This window comes from Squalius cephalus (genome assembly GCF_949319135.1).
Source record: "Squalius cephalus genome assembly, chromosome: 9".
Lineage (NCBI taxonomy): Eukaryota > Metazoa > Chordata > Actinopteri > Cypriniformes > Leuciscidae > Squalius > Squalius cephalus.
In genome coordinates this window covers 17,105,374-17,123,415 of record NC_137130.1, presented here as the reverse complement: position 1 = coordinate 17,123,415, position 18,042 = coordinate 17,105,374, and the positions used below count along the sequence as shown (strand labels likewise).

The 18,042-nt window shown below is 38.0% G+C and overlaps 1 protein-coding gene across 10 annotated transcripts in view; it reads right to left on the bottom strand.

Moving 5' to 3' along the window:
• stxbp5l (syntaxin binding protein 5L) overlaps positions 1 to 18,042 on the bottom strand; it is a 135,158-nt gene that overhangs the window by 9,253 nt on the left and 107,863 nt on the right. For 3 of the 10 annotated variants that reach the window (XM_079881597.1, XM_079881599.1, XM_079881601.1), the window contains 2 exons: positions 7,527 to 7,709; positions 1,057 to 1,155 (listed from right to left, as the gene is read on the bottom strand). In XM_079881597.1, coding sequence (XP_079737723.1) covers positions 1,057 to 1,155; positions 7,527 to 7,709 — 282 coding nt within the window. Of the gene's footprint in view, positions 1 to 1,056; positions 1,156 to 7,526; positions 7,710 to 10,718; positions 10,773 to 15,132; positions 15,238 to 18,042 lie in introns of all 10 variants that reach the window. The other 7 variants (XM_079881592.1, XM_079881595.1, XM_079881600.1 and 4 more) reach the window with 5 other exon arrangements.

The following is an 18,042-nucleotide window of genomic DNA, read 5'->3' as shown; positions in this document are numbered from 1 at the left end:
TAAAACACAATATTACTCCATTTCTAAACTTCTGCTCCAGGGACATTCTTAGGAAATGGTGTTGTTTATTTGCTACATGTGTCCCTGTGACTTACAACTATGAGTAAATTAACATGGTACTTGAACATGTTACTGAATATTATTTAAAAGATTAATTTCTTGGATGGAATATAAATAAATGAATAATGTTTACCATTGGACTATTCTTTTCTTTAAACAGGACATTCCTCTTTGTTATGTTACATATACACATATTATATTACAATGATATTTGCTAGTTAAGACCATTATTTAAGATCTTTGCATTTAAACTAACCATATTCAATGGTTGGCAAAAACATGCTTAAGGTTAGTAATAGTAAATGGATTAATAGAATAAGGTTTGAATGAATACATAAATGCACACCAAACAAACTTGCACTGTTTCTTGAGAATGTCCCTTCTGTGTTATGGGGAAGGTCCACTTTCTCCCTTTTGTCTGTCACATGCCAATGAAGCATCATGGTCATGATAGCACACCTTAATGTTCCGCGTACACTAACTTATCCCTCCCTTTAAATTGTTTCAATCACAGAAAGTAATTTAAGAATGACCTCACAAGATTCACCTCTACATTGATGACAACATTAATGATTGATAATACTGACACGTCTGCAGAATCATAAGACCTCCTTAGACATTGACATACAGAAACAGTTTCCCTGATACAGGTTAAACCTCGCCTTGGACTGAACAGCACGGTTAACTGTTTGTCACACATAGTCCAGGACTAGATTTAATCCGTGTCTTGGAGATGTCACAGTGCGTGGGATGGACAGACAACTTCAAGCTTGACAACACAGCAGTGTGAAACACAAAGCAGACATCATTATAATGTTCAGCTGCTAGAAGCTACGGTGCAAATCCAAACCTGAAGATGAAGAACTAGGTGAACATCACTGAACGTGACGAAAGAGGGGTTCTGACCAAGCGACTATGTGCCACAGGACGGGACGAAGTAAGACAGGACGCTACAGGGTGAGAGGTCCTTGTGACCCTCATTAAGCCCCTCCTTACCTCTCTCGCTCCAGGAGTAGGCGGTGATGTGATGCTCATCGTGAGAGTACATACTGACTCCGTGTAACTGCTGCAGCATGGCTCGTCGAGACGAATAACCTATCCATCGAACGCACATACGCACAACACCCCAACGGTCACAATCACAAACACGTAAATACAACCATACACGACCACCACATACAAAGTGACGTACATACATACATACATACATACATACATATGTCAGGACGTATACCAAAACACAAAGACACGACCAGAACATTACAGCGTACAGAGAGTGACAGAGAAGGAGAGAAAGAGGAAGAGAAAACCGATAAACCAATATGCAAGAAAGAAAGAAAGAAAGAAAGAAAGAAAGAAAGAAAGAAAGAAAGAAAGAAAGAAAGAAAGAAAGAAAGAAAGAAAGAAAGAAAGAAAGAAAGAAAGAAAGAAAGAAAGAAAGACCTGACAGTTCGATTTTTTTTCCCCGAATGCCTGCCCACAACACTTTAGTAGATTCAATAGAAAACAACATGAAAAAGCATCAGCAGAATGAAATCCTTTAGCCTTTGGCAGTGAGAGCTGTGTCAAGGTTAGGATGCTTATAGCTGTGTGTGTTTGTGATAAATCATAAAAGGGACAGTTCACTCAAAAATGAAAATTCTGTCATTTACTCACCCTCATGTCAATAGAAACCTGTTTAACTAGTTTCACAATACTAATTTAGTGTATTAGTGATAAAGAAGAACGGATAATTTTGCTGACTTGGGACTTGGGACAGCAAAATGAACTAATCTTAAATCTTGAAGCCATTTATTCATTTGAGCAGAGTTATTAAAAATAATCAAAATGTTACATTTACAATAGCCAAAATTTCCCCAACACGTCTACTTAAGAATGATTAATTTACCACTCAACTGTGTCTTCTTGTCTGAGTCATTCATTCTTTTGTCACGTGGCAGACAAATAGTCTGGAAGCTTTTTTGACTTTAGCTTTACGTCTTAAAGGTCCCGTATTATGCCCCTTTTCACAAGATGTAAAATAAGTCTCTGATGTCCCCAGAGTGTGTATGTGAAGTTTCAGCTCAAAATACCCAACAGATAATTTTTTTATAGCATGTTTAAATTGACATTTTTTGGGGCTCAGAAAAACGCACTGTTTTAGTGTGTGCCCTTTAAATGCAAATGAGCTGCTGCTGGACGACCCAGGGGGCGGAGCTTCATGAGCTCGCGCTCAGTCTCTCAGGACAAATTCATCTCACGGAATGATGATAATATCAGAAACTCTCAGTAACGGTGTTCATTTCGAGTCGGACAATAATGCCTACAGAGTCAGAGTGCTGTATAGAGATGAAACAGGTATAGTTTAGTAGTTTAATTACGGTTATTATAATGTATTTGTCATCTGCTTGTATGTATCCATTATTTATTAATAGCCTACAAGTCTGCTGTTTCGGACCAGGTCCGAATGATGATCAAACATGTACTGATGAGTTTAATAAAGTTTATTGTACATCACACAAAAGATGAAGCGTCAGTTTTACTTCAGAAAATCACCGTAAGAGCTGAGTAAACACAGTAGGCTAAGTTATAAGAAGTGTGCAAGTAACGTTAGCCAGTAGAGTTGAGGAAGCATTCCTGTGGGCGGAGGTTAGTCAAAAAACGGTTCTAGTGACATCACTAAAGAAGGAAGTAGAGGGATGTAGTCCAAACGAGCCGTTCACTGTAGTCGACTTCTGTTAAATAAAATATCTCGCTTGGCATTGAACTTTGAGCTTTATAATTTTACAGATATTATTTATGCTCTAACAGCAACATTACACACTAACTAAAGTTTGAAACATGGGATCACGAAGAACGGGACCTTTAAAGCAGGACCTAACACATCAGGGTCACAGTTAAATATGATAGTCACGCTTGTGATCCCGTTTCCTGTACGTAGCCTATGCGTCTGTCATGTGGCATAAGAATGAATGACTCAGACCAGAAGACTCAAGAGGCGAACTAATCATTTCTATTTCGTATACAGGAGACAAAGTCATTATTTCACTTCCTAAGTCACAAACGAAAGGATGGTACATATGCATGGTCACAAAATGATGATGAATGAATCACTCTCTGAGACAACTTGATACGCCCAAGTCATATAAAAGAGTCATTAAAAATTGAAAGGACAGTTCATGTGCGACCCATCACTAACCGCTTGTTAAATCTGATATGTCACGTGTCACTGTTTTCGGGTCTAAGCGCTCTATCAGATGGTAAAAGCAAACAACAAACAGTGCTAATATGTACTCACGTTGTACATACAAAGACGGTGCACTTGTATTACTATGAATGGGAGAAAGTGGAATAAGTGCTAATCACCAACTGGTAAAGTCATCGTGTCACTGCAGCTGTCATGATGCTGAGGTCGCTATAGAAACGGTCACATTGGCTGATCTAGCCTGAAAAATGAGACAGTTGATTTATGAGACAGTTGTTATCAGATTTCATTGGTGATTTCAAAAATGAAATTTAATCTTAAGCTTGGTGAACAGCTTTGGAGAATTTAATGTTTTCCCATTCAAAGAGATAGGAGCTGCACTTGCATGACTGAAACAGTTGTGCGAGAGGCGTTTCAAAGAAGGACTCTGAGTAAAAATGACTTAATGTCTTAAAGGGATCTCCATCCTGAAATTTCTGATGGCCAGACGGTGATTGCTCTTTTATGAATCGTTAAAATATTGGTAATATAAAATATATATAATATATAAAATATGTGCCGTGAGCGAGGAGTTTTTAAAAGCTTTGCTTAAAAGTGTGATATAAATGGCTGTTGAGATAGTATTCTAATTTGAAATGAGTAGAAAACAGTATTTGGTATTCATAGCAAATAGATTTGTTGACATTTTTGTGGACATTTCTGGTCACTGTACGCTTTCACAAAAAGCAGCATGAACATTTTTCAGAATATCTTCTTTTATGTTTTATGGTTTGGAATGACATGAGGGTAATTAATGACAGAATTTCCATTTTTGTGTGAACCATCCCCTTAACACAGACCAAGACTGGACACTGATGTCAAACAGCATTCATTTCACAAACAATATATCTGAGCGCAAATTGAACACAAAGCCACAAATCCAATCACACACTCTCGCACAGTGCACAATGGTCACAAATGAAATCCCATATACGTTTTGTGGGAAGACATGCAAATTGACCTTTTCTACTGACAGCACCTGTATCTGCGGGGACTGTCAATATAATTAGTCGTATCCATCCTGTTAGCCCGTTAGTGTGAATATTTCATGATAGAGACGGGTGAGAACAGATCTGCTCGCTCGTTCTCTCTCTCTGGGACTCTTTTGCTGAGGTCATTGACTGTCAATCACTGCAGGGGAGCCAAATGACACACCTGTTTTTAGAAACACCAATACTGCCCTCTTTCTGTGGGACAGGCAAACATTTCTGTAGATTTTTTTTTCCCCCCTGATGGATACCTCTGTGATTGTCTATTCTGTTCCTCTGTGTTTTTGGCTTGTATATGTATGCATACATTTTGCAATGTGAACAAGGCTGTAAGGGATAGAAGTACAATGTGTTCAATGGATTGTATTGTTGTTTAACAACATACTGATTGTTCAGCTGACAAAACAGCTTTCAAACAGACTTTCAGTACACGAAATCTCTGTAAAGTTTTGAGTTGTGAAAACTAAATGTGATCTAGGACCATTATACAGCACATATCCCTCACAGCCTCGTTTTTCATCTGTGTAAAATAGAAATTCAATTAAATTCCAAATCCTGACTAAGGTCTTTTGCTATTGAGTTCATGGATGAATAAATGCTTTTAAACAAATATTTTAATTGAACAAATCAGTTAATTCAACATAAAATGATACACATAGTTCCTTTATGATGTAACCTGCAGAAAGTGCCCTTAAAAATCAATCAGTGAATTAATCTTTTTGGTAAATGGGATGTGAGTCAAGGTGTCACTGGGATAACTCAAAACTTCCAACCTCTTATTTATTGTGATAAATTTCTGAAACTGTCCTTATTTTCAAACATTTTGCTTACATCAAGTGTGTGTGTCTTTCCACCCTAATGGCTGCTTATATGTGACTACGTATCCCAGATTCCCGCAGCTCTCTCTTCCTGTAGCGTGTCTCATTAGCACCGACCTGGCTCTCTTCGCTACTAATTGACCTTTAATTATCTCAGCGACCCCACTGCGGCACCGCATGCCTGTTACCGTAGCGATAGGGACACATGCCACGAGTTGAGACCAAAGAAGCGGTAGGTAGTCCTCTAACGGACAATAACACTTCTCCAAGTGGGGAGAAAAAAAAAAAAAGAAACGTGTCTATGACTGGACGGACACGGATTTATTTGAATTTCAAGACATTATTCAATTTAAAAAAAAATCAAGCTGAGACAGTGCTGAAGGTTTCAGGGATGAATATTTCACTCGCAACACTTCAGAATGCCTAGGTGGAAATAAAAAAGAGAGGAAAAAAAGGTGATGGGAAGGCGTTTTGACTAGCTTGTGAGCAATCACATTATTTTTTTCTCAAAAATGAAATCAAATACAGATTATTAGGTTATAAAGGCAATAAAAGCACACAGTGCGTCTTTCTGGGAAAGATCCAGACACTATGAAAACCTCATGAACCCTGTGACACTATTTGTAGGCTGCAGTTCGACTTGGGCTGGTTGTCCTGGTTGGCGTCCTTCATGTAAACAGGATTATGGACACAGATGAAGGCACAGGAGGAGACGCTGTCTATCACTGTGATTGGATTAGTGAATGACAGGAAGTCGGTGCCCAGTGAGGATATGATCTAAGTGATGCGTTAGCGCTCACGCTAATATGAACAAGACATCTGCTATAGGGACATATATGACTGACAAGGACAAAGAATTGACATGAGATAAAGACACAGAGAAGTCAAGTTTGGCTCTGTGTAAGCCCATGATAACAGTTAAAGGGATAGTCTACCTAAAAATAAAAAAATAAAAAAAATCATACAGGTTTGGAATGATATTAGGGAGAATAAATTATGAGTTTTCATTCTTGGGTGAACTATTCCCTGAAAGGGGTCATATCTCTCACTCTCACACACACACACACACACACACACACACTCTCTTTGTGGGGATATAGGCATTGGTGTTCATAGGCGTAACAATTTCTATAATGTACAAACCTCTACTCACACACTCCAACATTTAAACATGGCAGTGATAAGCACAAACATTTAGACTCTGATTATGTGTTTTGTAGAAATGTGTCGTGAAGCAACATAGTAGTGTTTGTAGAGTTGTTCATGCATTTCATTCTGGTAAAGTCGCAACATTTCATTTCACGCTAAGAAAGAACGTCGAAGAAAAAGAAAGCCACAACCATGATCGTTTTGTAAACTCAAACCTAAGCTTGCACAGAGACTGCCTACATTAATTTTTTTAATTCACATCACAACCCACCTGCCAAACGACTGTGTGTAGAGGTAGTAATTAAAAGCATTAAAAACAAAAAGTATAATTAGGCTCACAGCAGTGTCTGCCTCAGCCTCAATGTTTGAAGCACAAATACAGTCTCAAACATAAAAGGGACAGAGGATCCCCAAAGCTTGAAAAGCAGAGTCGTTTCTGTGAGTCACACTTTGAAAGGTTTGTGCTGTTTCTTTTTTACTTCTTTTTTGTTTTACTTTTAAAATTACTTTTGAAAGGCTGATTAATAAAATACTTATTTCATCAACATTCATCCAATTCATCATAATATTGACTTTAATCAGGATAAATGGGATTTAAATTTGAAGTTCATAACACAAACCAATTATGAGATCACAAAAACTTAAATTTCAGCAAAAATGCAGAATGGTAATTGATGCATAAAATATACTTTTACCCCTTTTCCACCAACAAGGTCCTGCTTGAATACAAATAAACTGACATAGATTGTCATTACAAATATATATGACTTCCTCCTTTCCCTGAAACACAAAAGGAGCCGCATTCACAATTCACTTTCATTGTATTAAACAAAGATGCAATGGAAGTGAATGGTGACTGAATGGACTGCCAGTATCAATGATTCTGCCTAACATCCCCTTTTATGTTCCACAGAAGAAAGAATGGATTGAAACCACACAAGGGTGAGTAAATGATGCCAGAATTTTTATTTTTGAGGGTACTATCTCTCTATGCTGAGAGAGGTCTTCAGATCCCACTCGGTGTAAAAGGGGTATGCTTCCTATATGGCATGATAGGGATTTAGTAATCACCAATCTCTCCAACAGAGTGAAAAACAAAACAATGAACCCAAAGAAAAGGCAGTGAAATCAGAGCGTCAGAAAACACAGCAATAAAATCCCATACCCTCCTCCTTGTATCCCTTGATGAGTGTTAAACATGCAGAAGGGGGACAAGGCAGTGGAGGAATACATGAATAAAGGGTAGATGGATTAAAGGGATAAAGGAGTTGGAGAACAAGCACACACCTTCGGTGAGGGAGGACACAGGCAAAGAGACCTCCATGCATGCGGCAGACTGGGCCTTGCGGAAGGGCGGTCGGCCTGGCCCCCTGCGGGCAAGGCGTGGCCCTTCAGGGCCCCCCGGGACTCTGGCCCTCCCAGATGGACAGGGCTGGGAGGTGGGGCTAGTGCAATGTCCATTCACATGATCTGTAACAACGGGCATAGCATTAGCAAGAAACCCAACTGAGATTAGAGAGAGAAGAGTGTGTGTGAGAGAGAGTGGTGAAGAGGGCAGTGGGATGAAAACAATGCGGCTGCAAAGGAAAGCAGTAAGAGGAAGCGGTCACATAATAGCAGCTTTAAGCAGCCAAAAATCATTTCTATTTGAAAAGGAAAAAATCCAAAGGAAAGAAAGATGGGACAAGGAGAGAGGGAAAAAGTAAAAGGAAAATGCAAAGGGAAGGGAAAAGGAAAAGAAGAACAAGGAAAATGGAAAGGAAAGATAAAAGGAACAGGAAAGGGAAGGGAAAAGTCAAAAGGGAAAAGGCAATGGTTGTTGTTTAAAAAAGCATTCAAAGAGGCTTTCACATCCCTTCTCAGCTCAGACACTTAAAAAAATGAAGGTGGAGGACTTGATTTGACAGAAAAACAGAAGCTTCCATCTGCAGTCTGTTTGTGCAGGAAGTTGAGGGAGGTCTAGCTGAGTATGCAGAAACAGACCCAGATCCAAACTCCCTGAATCTAAAACAGCAGCACCTCCAACACACCTGGATCAAAGTCTTACTAGCATCTACCTGTAGCCAGAACCTCTGAGATCGATGTACCACAGTACCTTCTAGATTTTGACTGACTATTTTGACATTCTAGCTGTATATTTTCACTCTCCCTCCCTCTATTTTATAGCTATCAATCAATTTCATGCCAACACAGCCAACCAAATCCAGTCTGTCTGCTGTCATTTCATATCAGTGGGATTTCTACTCAGTCATTTTGCTATCGCACAGCAGACTTGGCAACCAAAACTTTGACACTGACTCATGATGAAACAAAGCACTATTAAGAACACCATCTGCAGTAAATTTGTGAACCTTAAAGACTTCATTTGTTATTTGTTATTTTCTTTTTCTTTTTTTTATTCCTTTGTTGTAAAACTTATACACTAACATTCAACATTTTTGGGGTCAGAAAGATTTGTAAAAAATAAAAAAAATACTTTTATTCAGCAAGGATGCATTCATTTGATAAAAAAAATGACTGTAAAGTAATTTATAATAGCCGCTTTTTACTTAACCACGATCTTTACTTTACCGTTCCATTCCGTGCCGGTTTCATTTTCCACTGTGGGGCTGATAACGGCCGTTCTTTGGATTGTAATAAAAAATGTGTCAGTCATTATATTGGTAATGCAATAGATTACTGATCAGCTACAGAGAAACTGGTAGCTACATGCATTCTACCAGCACGGTTAGCTAACCGTACTGAGAATTCGGGGCCAAGAACGGTTTGTAATCATGCCATTCCATACCAGGCTTAAGTGTAAACACAACTGAACTTTCCTTAACTTTCCTAGAACCGTTCGGCCCGACTTTTTAACACTGTGCAATGCAGCAAATCAGCATATTAAAATGATTTCTGAAGACGACTGAAGACCGGAGTAATGATGCTAAAAATTCAGTTTTGCCATCAGAGGAATACATTACATTACATAGAAAGCAGTTATTTTAATTTAATTTTAATAAGAAAACAAATGCAGCTTTGGTGAGCATAAGAGACCCCAAAGTTATGAACAGTACTTCTATGCTATTTTGTAGCAATATTTGTTACGTCATTAAACTCATGAAACTAACTAAAATACATTTTGATGGTAATGGTAATATCTATCAATTCATTTTCCTCCAAGACTGATTTTCTGTTGATGAAGTTTAGAGAACATCATCTTAAATCTCATGAGAGAGGCAGGATGAGAAAGCCCAAAACATGGAGCCTAGTCCGCAGACATCTTTACAACTGTTTTCCCTGGCCAGCACTAGGGTCAATGTTTCTAAATAGGCCCATGCCAATTAAAAAATCCAAATCAATGGTTTAGGACAGTAAAACATATTGAGGAAGCCCCCGTGCATTCAAGGGGAGACAGTTCTACAGCACAAAACTACATAGAGCGAATCCAACCTACACCTCTAGACATCCACACACACTAACTCTCTATCTCAGCCTCACACACATACATTACACTCACACAGCACTTATAAATTGGCTTCTAATAAGCATTGATTTTTATGTCCTTTTTCTGTTTTTATGACCTAAACCTTACAAAATGACCCAAGACTCTACTGTGCTTTCAAAGATCAACTATTTTTCAAGCACAAATCTAAACCTTCAAGGATTAGAAACAAGTGTAATTATTCATGGCCCAGGCGGTCTATTTTCCATTGTAATGCTGCAAAGCTTGACCTGTTGAAGGAACACTTTCATTATTACACATTAGGTCATGTTTGGCACAAGAAATTGGAAAGGAAATTGTTCAGCCCTCAAAAAAAAAGTGTGTTAGTCACAGCCTAGCATGAAACAAAAAGCCAGACAAGAGGAAAGAAAAGGGAAAAGAGAACAAGGATAGATACTCAGCGAAAGAGACAGAGTGAGACAATTCGAAGTATATCCATAAAAGGCTGAAGAATGATCCAAGTCACGATGACACAAGCTCGCTTGCAGAGAATGAGCTCATTACATTAGTGCATGTCGTTCAGAGGTAGAGGATGGTCCAATCACAAATGAGCAGGCTTTTATAGAGTTAGAGAATGGTCCAATAGGGTTAGAGCATGTTCTGAGGTATAGAATGACCCAATTACAATGGAGCAAGGCCGTTTAGACGTAAATGATGAATCAGTCGCGAAAGAGCGAGATTTCAGAGTGATACTTTTCTCAACTTAAGAATGATTATGTTGAACAAACCACCTTTGTAAACACTTGCAAAATGTACATTGAGAAGCATTTTTTTTAAAAGGCCACACGCAGAAATGTGAGGGAAATTTTGCGCTACTTCATGAATTCAAATGAGAAGAAAGTGAAAGAATAGAAAAAAATGCATTAAAAATGAACTTTTAAATGCAAAGACTAGGGTCTTCATCATGTCATTCTCAACAGGATGGAAACAGAGAAAGTTGATGAATCGAAGGCAAGAATAAAGAAAAAGAACTGCTCGCTTTCGGCCTACCGTACCAAGATCAGTCTTAAGATCTGTGGGTAGACTTAACTTTCTGCCTGGTCCCTTGACTGAAACAAAACAAAATAGGACAGGAAGGAGAAATTAATCCATTTAAGAAACCAAAACAAAAGGCAAAAGATGCAGAGGTCAAGAAAATAATGAGACCAGCTCAAATTAAAATTGAAAAAAAGAAAAGAAAAAGAAAATCATTTAGTGTAACACATGCAGGTGTACACACTTCCCAGCAAGCAATTTTGCATTTAAAAGACGTCTAATAGCCGTCCAAACACAGCCCTGGCATCTAGGCTAAAACAAGACAAAATTTGGGCTGCCAGTAAAAAAATTCAATAGTGGTCTAACCATAGCCCAAAAATAGACGCAAAGGCTATGCATAGAACATGTCAAAGAAATGAAACCAAACACATTTTAATCACTGTTGACTTTGCTAACATGATGGAATACCATACAACTCTCAAGTTATTTTGACAAAAACAACATGTAACAAATTCAAGTTTTTTGTTTAGTTTTTTGTTTGTTCAAGTTTTGGCTAGAAGTGGGTTGCTCATAGCCAAGCTATATCGGGTCTAACCGAGACTGTGAAATGACGGCTATTGTTTGCTGGGATGTGATGTTTCATTTGACAGTCATGCCCGATTGTGTACTGCCACCAGACAAACAGATTCATCTGTACTTGTCTTTACATAATCAAACGCACTCATGCAGAAAACATCTAGCACAAACACCTAAAACAATAAATCATGATCCATTTTTATTTCCATTTCCTCCCATTTTGATAGGAAACCTCATGAATTGATTCAAATAATTACAAAAATGCAAGAATAGAATGTAGGATCTATTGTACTGTATTGAACAGAAACCACAAACCATGCAGAAACCATTCACATATGTGCATGCACACAATTGGCAAAACATAACACACACAAAGGTTCAAAATAAAGTGTAAAGAGATAAATAAAAGCAAGGTCAACATTTTGCAAGCATTTTGCACCGCAAAGGTTAGAGTGTACACTGAGCTGAATGTCAAGAATAATATACGTATGGCAAGATTACTGCTGAAATGGGATTTAACAGAAAATGTATAAAAAATATAGATTAAAGTACTAATTCAACATCAGTTCCCATTGCTATGCAGCCAAAGAAATTTAATAACCAGGAATCTTTTTCCAAAGAACGTCTCTCAAATTCTCTATTTAAATGATGTACTCTGTCCAGAACGCTAAAACACACAGAGCAGAATACTTTCCAAGATTACTCTCCTCCTTAGTATCAGTTCAATTAAATGTTTTTAAAGTAGGGTGTGATTTTAGAATGTCATTTTCAGAATGGTGCTAATGCTTTTCCACTTATGGACTCCATGTAATGGTTTGATGAATGCAATTTGCTTTCCTTTTGACCAAGAAGGTCTATAATAATCTGGAGAAAGCCACCCATTAGCACTCCCATTCATCTTGGTTGGAGCAAGGCCCCCGTTTCACATTTTTAAAGGTAGGGTATGCAATTTCGGAGAGGCTAGCAATAGCAAGCTAGCTTTGAAAGCAAAGGATCCCACCCTTCCTTTAGAGTGCTCTCCAAAGCTACGCCTCCTCCAAAACAAATAAATGCACACAGCAGAGTCTGCAAATCGTCATGAGACGAGAGACGGCAAAAAAATGTAACGTAAACAACTTACAGAGCTCTTATTTGTACCACCTGACTGCTGCAGATTCATTTAGCCGTTCATAGTGACATAGAAACGCAAAAATTCGAGTCTGAGGACGTGAACAGCTCGTTGCCATCTCGTAATTACGGTTATGACATGGTGTGAACCCAGCATAAGCTCATTGTTTTGGTTTAGGAGGTTTTGGTTTACGATTTTCAGTATATCCGGGATATCCTAACCCTAACCAGTATAACTTTATATGATGCTTGCAAACATTTTTACATTTAATTTTGAATATAAGATGATTTTTAACCAGCCAAACCTTGACCCCATGGTGCTGATATTTCCAAGTCAAGAAGGAAGATTAAATGGGTCATATCAAAAAACTTTTTTTGGGGGGGGGGGGATTTGGAAAATTGATTTCACTGGTCTTTAAAACACTGGATTAAACCTCAGATATCAGGAACACAAAAATAGTTAAATATAACGAGCTCTACTTAAAAGTATATCATTTCATAATAAATAGATGGAGCAGAATCATTCTCTCTCTCCCACTCTTATTCCAGGGATGTGAAAATGGATGAGATTTGAGAGTCAGACAAAGCGGAAATTGCTCCTGAAAATAGCAGTAATTAAAATTCCAGGATCAATAACCTGTGCCTTAGATGTGGAATCCTTCCCATTACTCTTAACACTGATAAGATCAGTCTGCACACATGTCCAGGTGTGTAAAGATGAAAGACAGATCGAGATGAGGTGTGGACTACCTATGTTGATAGAAGTACATTAAATCCATTTTGCAAGCTTAATTATCTCTGTGTGTGTGTGTGTGTGTGTGTGTGTGTGTGTGTGTGTGTGTGTGTGTGTGTGTGTGTGTGTGTGTGTGTGTGTGTGTGTGTGTGTGTGTGTAAAACCATCTGTCTGAATAAACCCATGTTGGACATCTTTGGTTTTTGTTATCCAGCGGCACAGCTAAAATGGCAAACATAACAGCTGGCATCCATTGATTTCAACATCAGTCCTCAAGTGGCCACACTGTTTCATTGTTTTTCTTTCCATGGCACAATTTCAGGAGTCGTTTAGCTGCTCGTTAGAATGTTCAGAACACCATGGCTTCAATCCCGTCAACTCCTCTGTGAGCCTGACTCAAATGAACGGTAATTTGTGACTGTTTTTGGAATGATCACAAAAAATGTCTTCTGCTATCCTCACTGCAATTTGCATGAATTACCGACTCCTTTGGTTTCAGCTCAGGTCATTTTCCACTAATTCATAGAGGCGGATATACGTCAGGAGTAAAGATGCAGACGCTAGAATCTACAATGAATTCAAAGGAATTTCATTTCAGAAACATGCAATAGCATTTTTGAGCCTCAACGTTGTTTTTGCTTAAATAAAAAGGCTAATCTTGCATTTTACTCTCTTGTAAGCCTTTCATCAAAAATATATTCATTTACTTCTGTCTGGCAAAAGAATATGTCACTAATTAACATCGCCTATTTGGTGACCAGGTAGTTGTTGTTTTAAATATTTTAAAATGAGCCAACACTAAAGACCATTCACATGCAGCACATTTACAAAAGTGAACAAAAGCATTATTAGCAGATGTAATTTTCATGCTTGTAGCCATTCTCCCTGCCATGCTCTCAAAGCTTTGCAGTCTGGCGCATTTGTGTAGCGTTTGCATCACATTTTACTAGGGCTGTCAAACGATTAATCGCGATTAATCACATCCAAAATAAAAGTTTGTGTTTACATAATTTATGTCTGTGTACGGAGTATAATTATTTTCTATATATAAATACACACACATGCATATATATATTTAAGAAAATGTGTTATTTATATAAAATATTTATATATAATATAAATTATATATAATATAAATATATATACACAGTATATACATGCAAATATTTCTTAAATATATACATGCATGTGTGTGTATTTATATATAGAAAATAATTATACACCGTACACACACATGTATTATGTAAAAACAAACTTTTATTTTGGATGCGATTAATCGCGATTAATCGTTTGACAGCCCTACATTTTTCATTAGTTAAGTAACTATTGTTTAGGCAAACAGTCTATAGTAGGCATATATAACATAAAGCTGCTAATGCTAGTCATTCCAAAATATCACCTAGGACAACTTTGCATCAAACCAACTAACTATACATTTAAATTGTAGGTATTTGCTATGCCTTCCATGACTTTTAGAAAACAGATTACAGATTAAACAATTACCTACATGCTGAGAAATAGTCATTAGGATATAAATTAATCAGTGAATGAATTCGATTTCAAGATAATATTCTTAATGTCTACAAACACATTAGCATGTAAAAAACTAGCATGTTCTCAATAACACACATGAACAACTGAAGGCCTGTTGGGGTCTAAATAAAGCCAATAAAAAAGATTCAGGGTTACTGGACATCAACGATCAACGCTCCGTGCTAGTCACAATCTCACCCCTCTCGTAAACACACATATCGCATACTGCTTACTACCATGCCCGAATCACACACATGCCTACAATAGCCACACGTGAAGCACACTGACACATACACACATTCACACTCACACACACCTACACCTCAGGAGCACAGAACGTGGCACTACGAGCGTGAGGCTACTTCTACTGCAGCATGCAACCCCCAAACAAACACACCCACACACACGCAGATTCAAACGTTGAAGCACATGAGCCGCGGGCTTGGTGCGTGTGGGTGGTTTTAAGGGTCTGGACACATTCTTACCATTGTCCAACAGGTAAAAAACAGGACTGTAGTGGCAGGACCGGAGGTTGGACACAGGTTCCCCTGTGCCTCGAGGGTCATTATGGAGGGAAGGGGAGTAGGGTGCTGGAAATCAAAGATCACACAGTCATTGTCAAATTCTAGGCTAAATCACATATAGCCAAACAGCTTGTTACTACAGGACATCAGGATTTATAATAGGAGGTTGTAGAGGGATGCTAAAACAGGAGAAAATCATACACAAAAATATTTATAAAATCTGCTATTGTCACAACTCAAACACATTATGGATCCTCACCAAGGCCAAATCTGGTCTCAAATTCCTTTTACAAAAAGTGAATGCCAAAAGCAGACAGAATTTTTCTAGTGTCAAACGTTGTATCTAGAGAACATCACAAACTTCACACACTTTCCAAAAACTAACAGCAACAACAACAAAATTACAGTTCCAGAAGGACCACTATTGTCAAAGATGATTGACAGTTAGCATACATTTTGGACTGTGGTATGGTTCTGTTCTGTGCAAGAACTCCATGCCCATCCATGCAGCCTAGCATGGGTAAGAGCAGGGAGAGCAACGTGATTTCGAATCTGTTGAGAGACTGATATGAAGAAAAAATGAGAGCTTTTTGTCTCTAATTTGAGAAATCTTATAGGCATTCCCTTGGTAGAATTTACTGAGGAGCACCAGATGTGTTTTCATTTGCAGATGTTTCAGCGCACACAAGTGTCTTCATCAGCTGTAGAACGGTGGAGATTCCCCCTGCATTAAACCTCATAACACATGATAAATTCATAAGACCCACTGCAGGTGTCGACCTGACGTCATAAATCATGATTGCTGTGTGAATTGAGACCAAACTGCCTAGGGTAAAGATGAAAAAACAGTGTTGTGAGAGTCTGACAAGCGTATCGCAGGCCTCCTGGTTATTCTACTTTTACATTAATGGCCTTCCTCAGTCCTTTCTTGAACCATTTCCCCTCCCTGTCTGAAAGCTTCACATTGCTCACTTCTGATTCTTGCCTTTTAGAGATCTAAACCTCAGAAGTTTCCACAGTGTTTCACCCATCTGTGCTTTGGCATCAGCTTGTAAAATTTCTCAAATGTAGGTCAATTATTTTGTAATACAAACATACTAGCATACTAAAATCCGACACATCAGTGCTTCCTTAAACCAGTCCAAGCTTCTGTTTCCTGTCAGCTGTGTGTGAGAATCAACAACCAGTAGACAAAACTAATAACCTGTTACCTCTTTTTAAAACTTAAAAACTATTTGTTTTAAGAAAAAAGAAATACAACTGGTTTTGCAGAGAGGTAAAAAGCTCATTTTAATCAGAGCAGAAGAAGAGATTAACAGACAAATGCAGGGAAATGTAAGGGACAACAAATCTTACTGACTTGTGCTTTCACTTTCAGTGAAAACAGAGAAAAGTAAAATGTGACGACAGCTGAGGAAGAGTATACAATACTGGTATCTAAAAACAGGGCTATGACAATGTGTGGAGTGACTCTCAAATCATACATTTTTCATGAATGGTTAGTAAATCATAATTTTTTAAGTGTTTTTTCCAGTCTATAAATTGCCACAGGAGGCAACATGTCATCACAAATGTAACATTAAAATGTGTGTTATGTAACACAAACCAAATACTAATTTAGAATTTCACCTTTTTTATCCATCATTCAATAGCATTCAAGTTTTGGAGTCAGTAAGACTGTTTTGGAAGAAATTAAAGGTAGGGTAGGCAACTTCAGAGAGGCTAACAATAGCAAGCTATCTTTCAAAGCATAAGATCCCACCGTTCCTTCACAGTGCTCTCCAAAGCCACGTCTCCTCCATAACACATGAACACGCACAGCCAGAGCAGAGTCTGCCAAGCGTCACGAGACGGCTTTAAATGACCACATATCTCAACGCACATAACATTACAATAATAATAAATGTAAATTTATTTTAACTAAAAAATATCTTTGCTGTTCACAGTCGATGGCTGACATTTCGGCTTATTAACCACCTGGCAAAGTGCCATAATCAAAAGGCCTCAGCACCCCACCTCAACCCTGCTGACAAAAACAACACCCACACAAACAACAACGACTAGTCGACTAGACAGAGAGATAACATTTATAAGCACTTCAAAATGGAGTGTGGCCAATTACTGGACCTCATGGAGAGCAGGGGAGACTAAAAACAGAGAGATGTGGTTGAGGTCAGAGATGATATGAATAAGTGCAAATAAATAAGTGTATTTCTTCATAACACAAGTGTATTTATACAGTATAAATGTGATATGGGTTAGTGAAAAATTGAATGATAAAAAAAAAAAATAATCAAAAGATAATATTAGGACATTACCTTTTACGGAAAAAGTAAATATATTAGCAGTTAAAGCAGAGGGTAATTTTCTGTCAGCTGAGGTGAAGTTTGCACAGGAAGTGCTAGTAATGGTAAAGGGTTTGTGCCCCTGAGCAAACACAGGAAAAACAGCAGCAGAAACATCTGTGCAATCTAGAGTTCATTCATTATTCATCTCTTCTGGTGTATTGCTACTTACAAAAAAAAGCACAAATCTAAAAGCTGAGACACAAGTAATAACATAAAAATGGACAAATAACAGTGTCATCAAACATTTATTTGACACAGCCAATTCCCATCACCCTAAGGTTAAAAATCTTCCCTGACAATGTAGCACAACAAATAGTTTTGATATGCAAATAACAGCCTTTCGCCTGTAACCTCTAACTAGGCCAGTGTAAGGCACAATGCTAATAGAGGAACTGGATCCCTGAACCCTGCCTGTTTTCCAGACTTTCACTTTCAAATATCAGGCTTATGGACTTTTGGAAATTTTATGCCATTGCATAAAATTTTTTTAAAAAAAAGTCTACATATTTAAATGCCTTTCATA